This window comes from Corylus avellana, chromosome ca3 (assembly GCF_901000735.1).
Source record: "Corylus avellana chromosome ca3, CavTom2PMs-1.0".
NCBI classification, from domain to species: Eukaryota; Viridiplantae; Streptophyta; class Magnoliopsida; order Fagales; family Betulaceae; genus Corylus; species Corylus avellana.
The window spans coordinates 13979108-13984491 of record NC_081543.1 but is presented as its reverse complement, the minus strand read 5'-3'; the positions used below and the strand labels follow the sequence as shown (position 1 = coordinate 13984491).

The following is a 5384-nucleotide window of genomic DNA, read 5'->3' as shown; positions in this document are numbered from 1 at the left end:
CCCTTTCCAGTTTCCAGGAGGTAGTCCCTTTGAATGCTGGGAATGTACTGGGAGCAGAGGATAACAGGCCCATTCCAAAATGGGAGGCAATCATACGAAAAACTCTCAATAAATCTTTGGAACCTGAAAGCAAATACAAGAGCTATAGTGCCCCACCCTCCCCAGTGTTAAGAACTTCTTCTGTTGCTGATGAACTTGCAGCTGAGGTTGACGCTCATCCATTAGACATGATGAACGAGCAATATGTCAGCTCAGCACAACGTTATGACATGGAACAAGAGGCATTAGATAGAGTAATGGATATTGGAATGAATTTACAATTGAAGAGAATATATGGTATTGATTGCGACCGCAGATTAGACTGGCCTGAGCACTCGTTAGATGCTACGCCTCAAGTGATCTCCTCCAATTCAAAATTGCGGAGAGTATTTAGCAGTTCTGGAAGAATTGGCTTCAACTTGACAGAGAATTCTCTACTATTAAGTCCAAAATGTTTTGCATTAGATGATGTTAGATTGAAACGTTCGCACCATAGCTCTGGTAATCTAGGCTTGATGCCGATGGAACAGCAAGAGAAACCTGAAGTTCTTGATTCTATCTCTGATGCATCCAGCACATTTTCTGATGAGGAAGATGACAACTTCTGTGATTTACCACAGGAGCAGCATAATTATGAAGTAATGAAAAATAGTGGGAAGTCACGTCCTACATATGTGCGAATTGTCAGCAAGCAGATGGTAGGAATTTACGTATCGATTTGGGTGCGTAAGAGGTTGAGAAGACATATCAACAACTTGAAAGTTTCTCTTGTTGGAGTTGGCCTAATGGGCTACATGGGAAACAAGGTAATGCCTATACTTTTCATGCTATTAGTCCAAAAACTTTTGTAGCAAATGTGTTCCCCTTCCTCAACGTGCACATACACACAAAAAGGTGGGTTGGGAAGGGGGAGTGAATTTCCTTTCCCTGAGGCCACCTCGGGAATTTGAAAACTGTGTTGATTGTGCTGACATTATTCTGTCATCCAAATATATTGATATGTATAATGACCCAATCGGAAAAAGGAATTAACATTGCAGTGTCATGATTGGGTTCATAACCTCTACAATTTCTTGTTATTACATTATTTCAACAGTCCACAGAGAATTACATCCCACTGCATCATGCTATGAAGGGGTGCTGCCTCCATACTACTATATGGTGAGCAATATTTGGTTAGTTCACTTTATTTATGTTTATAATACTGCAAGAGCGCCCTCCATATTGTGATGCATTGCAATGTGACTGGTGGCAGGCAGGAAATTGTAGAGGAGATGACATGTCACTATACGTATGATGATTATTGAACCTGATTGTTTTGACGTTACTGGATGTCTTAACAAACTGCTGGTTGCTGATGTAGGGCTCTGTTTCTGTTAGCATGTCTTTGTTTCAATCACGGATGTGCTTTGTATGTTCTCATCTGACCTCTGGTCAGAAGGATGGGGCTGATCAGAGGCGTAATTCTGATGTTTTTGAAATTATACGACGAACCCGTTTCTCATCTATCTTCGATGCAGATCAACCACAGACAATTCCTTCTCATGAGTAAGCATCATTTTGGAATTTGAAATTCCATTTACATTACACAATATGTTCATGTGATCTTTACTTTTTTATGGAAACTTGTTGGAGCCTAGAATTTGGACTTTGTCATTTGCCTATGTTTCTGAATTATTATTCAAATTTGTTCTCATGTTGGAGGTTTGATTTTGCTGGTTTTGAGACTTGGACGGGCAATTATGATGTTTGAGTAACTTATAGAACATTGATACTAGTATATGACTTATATTGGACATATACTCATGCTTCCTTTTCATAAGTAACAAAAGTCGTTAATGCAATTGCTTCATATAGTAATTTTAACAGTTGGATCTTCTCATATATCATTTTGTCTCCATAATTTTTACCTTGAATGTGGATTTGTGATTGGATGCCACTGTAAACAGTCAGATATTCTGGTTTGGAGATTTGAATTATCGTATCAATATGTTGGATACGGAAGTGAGGAAACTGGTTGCTCTGAGAAGATGGGATGAACTTCTCAACAATGATCAGGTGGAGAGTCATAATGCTCTAATATCCCACGGCTGTTGCTGTTTTTTGCTCCCCCCCACCCCCGCCCCCTCTTTTTGAAATTTCATTCTTATTTTTGATTGGATTAATGTTTAATGCCATCATCTAATGCTGCAGTTAAACAAAGAACTCCGGAGTGGGCATGTGTTTGATGGATGGAAAGAAGGGGTTATAGACTTTCCACCCACTTACAAGTATGAATTCAACTCTGATAGTTATGTTGGTGAAAACCCAAAAGAAGGGGAGAAGAAGAGATCTCCAGCCTGGTAAGTACTACTTTCTTTGGACTAACAAGATTGCACACGTAGGCAGGAGTGGAACTAGAATGTTAATAATATTATTATTAGCATGTATATATACATATATGATCCTAAAAATAATAATATGTGACGGGTCCTAATGAATCAGTAACAAACTAGTGGTTAATGTAGTATATACTAATATACAAAATATATTAAATAATTGTTGTGCTTTTTTGAAGTTCATCAGTTTATCAAAATTTTGAACTCAACACCAAAACTTTCTTACTGGTTTTTCTAATTTTGAAGCCAAACCAACCCATCAACCTGTAAAGAACTAGTATTGGTATGGGTCAGGTTGGTTGGGTAAGTGTTTTTTGCACACCCCTAGCTGTTGCTTCAATACTCAACAAGTTGGCTCAAAACTTGATTGGAGGTACATTTGATCAACTGTTTTTTCAGATCCAGTTGATAAAGCTTGATCCCCAAAACTTGAGACTTTGTGAGTCATCTTGAGCATGTTCAATGAAATAATGATCAAATTTTGACACACTGTAGCTTTCTTTAGACATGCACACACATAATTTTTGGATAGTGAATGAATGATAGACTAGATGCTAATTGGGTACTTGATCTATTATTTAGGTGTGATCGTATACTGTGGTTAGGAAAAGGTATAAAACAACTTTCCTACGAGCGGGCAGAACTAAAGCTCTCGGATCATCGACCTGTTAGCTCAAATTTTTTGGTTGAAGTTGAAGTCCTAGACCATCGAAAGCTGCAAAGGGCTATCAATTTCACTAGTGTGGCTGTGCATCCTGAAATTTTCCTTGATGAAGAGTTAGAATCTCAGTGAATACCAGGTGAGTAAAGATCCATCAAAGACAGACTCTAGAAAAGGCTTACATCCAGGATCAGTAGTAGTTTCAAATAATCATTGTCAAATGTGCTGTGCTGTAAGGATATGAAGTGACTAGAAGATCATCACTAGGAAGTGCTTGTAAATGGATTAAAAAAGAAAAAGGTAGCTTAAACTTAATGTTAACTGAATCCACTAAAGAGCAGTGGAAGAGCCAAGATTTCACTTCAGAAGGAAATCTTGTCATTTCATTTATGATCCCTTGTCATTTCAAAAAATACATTCATATCTTTCTTCATTAGCAGAATAAATCAAACTAAATATACAATTATGATTTGATAATAAGTAGTGCCATATTGAACATTAGCAAACTATTATACTTCATGATAGTCTTAATCATACTTTATATGTGTAAAACTATGAACAATCCCTGGCAATGCTGAAAGATAATTCACACTTTGATCATTTAATTAATATTATAACACTCTTTCTCAAAAAAGTAAGGGTTAAATACTATTCCAGTACCTGTGGTTTGCACCAAAATCAAATAGCCACTTATGTTTTCAAAAATATCACAAATGGTACATGTGGCAAGCCAATAAACCCACTAGGTACCTTTGTCAAGATTCCGTTAAGTTTGTTAACAGAACGCCACGTCACTTGTATACGTGGGCGCCACATGGCATGGTACCTAGGTTTTTGAGTGCCACGTCATATTTTATTTTATTTTAAAAAAAATTCAGAAAAAAAAAAAAAACGCTAGGGTGGCTCGGCCACCCTAGCGTTTTTTTTTTTTGGGATTTCTTTTTAAATAAAATAAAATATGACGTGGCACTCCAAAAATCCAAGTACCACACCACGTGGCATCCAAGTGTAAGGGTGATGTGGTGTTCCGTTAAAAAACTTAACGGAATCTTGACTAAGGTACCAAGTGAGTTTATTAACTTACCACAGGTACCATTTGCGATATTTTTGAAAACCCATGTGGCTATTTGATTTTTGTGCAAACTACAGGTACTCAAATAGTATTTAACCCAAAAAATAATGTCAAACACATAGAATATTTTAACTAGAATGGGAGATAAACTGTGGAATCAGAATTCGAACTCTAGACTATTCCATGTTAAATTATCAGTTATCCAAAAACGTTGATTAGATGATCAGACAACCGTGTTGTTTTAAACTTTCGTGTTTTGGAAATTTGAAGTTTACATACATGTAGTGACATAATTGATCTCTCAAACAGGGGGGATTGCAAATCATTTTGGCAAGGTTGCAAGATTGGTATCTTGTTTGATAATGGGAATTCAAGATGCCACCCACCAAGATCATCACTGTCTGAGTAGCTTACAAGAAGTGATAGTGCTGTTAAGTATTAATGCAGCTGGGATCACAAGTAAACCCTGAGTTAGGTTATACAAGCCAATAATAAGTTAACGGGAATAACGGGTGAATGTATATAGTTAAAGCTAATCCATTTGTGTTCTGTTTTAGATTACAATGTGTTGTGGGTGTGTATATATGGGTTTGTTTTTTTGAGTTTTAATGTTTGTTTTTTTGAGTTTTATTTATTTATTTTTTTTGGTGATGGTTTTGTGGAGTTAATATGAATGTCATTTGACAGCTTACTAATACTTGGAATAATACTTTCAATTTTCAACTTATATATCTGGGTATACCTTCAATATGCATGGGTCAGGTTCAGATGTACATATTATGTATATTCTTTCCTCTTCTGGCTGTATATTATTTCCCTTAAAAGTTGAATATATATAATCAAATTAAAGTTTTTACCTTAAAAAGCAAACCTTGGGAAAATGCAAACAACTGTGATAGTTTTTTTTTTTTTTTTTTTTTTTTGTTTTTTTTAAAATGTTGTTTTGGCCCAAGTTCATCCAAAATATTGGTATTTGGAAAAGCTTTGGATTAGAGTTGAACCTTGGAGATGACTGATAATAATTTGTGATTTTACGCTTATGTTTGTTTTGACATAAAATGTTTTCTGATGAAAAATATCTTTATTCAAAATAACTAATTTCTGTTTGGATGGCACTTTGAAAATGATCCAAAAAAAACGTTTTTTTTGAATTATATATATATATATATATATATATATATATATATATAATGATCAAGTAAGAGGCTTTTTGGGGGTGGTCAATGACCAATTT

At 35.6% G+C, this 5384-nt stretch overlaps 1 protein-coding gene across 1 annotated transcript in view; it reads left to right on the top strand.

The window, feature by feature from the left end:
• The window catches only part of LOC132173895 (type I inositol polyphosphate 5-phosphatase 2), a 9518-nt gene extending 4766 nt beyond the window's left edge, over window positions 1-4752 (top strand). The window contains exons 7-12 of the mRNA XM_059585567.1: window positions 11-845; window positions 1403-1587; window positions 1989-2097; window positions 2233-2381; window positions 3000-3217; window positions 4460-4752. Of these exons, the coding sequence (XP_059441550.1) occupies window positions 11-845; window positions 1403-1587; window positions 1989-2097; window positions 2233-2381; window positions 3000-3210 (1489 nt within the window). The 3' untranslated portion in view covers window positions 3211-3217; window positions 4460-4752. The remainder of the gene's footprint in view (window positions 1-10; window positions 846-1402; window positions 1588-1988; window positions 2098-2232; window positions 2382-2999; window positions 3218-4459) is intronic.
• The last annotated feature ends 632 nt before the right edge of the window (window positions 4753-5384 follow it).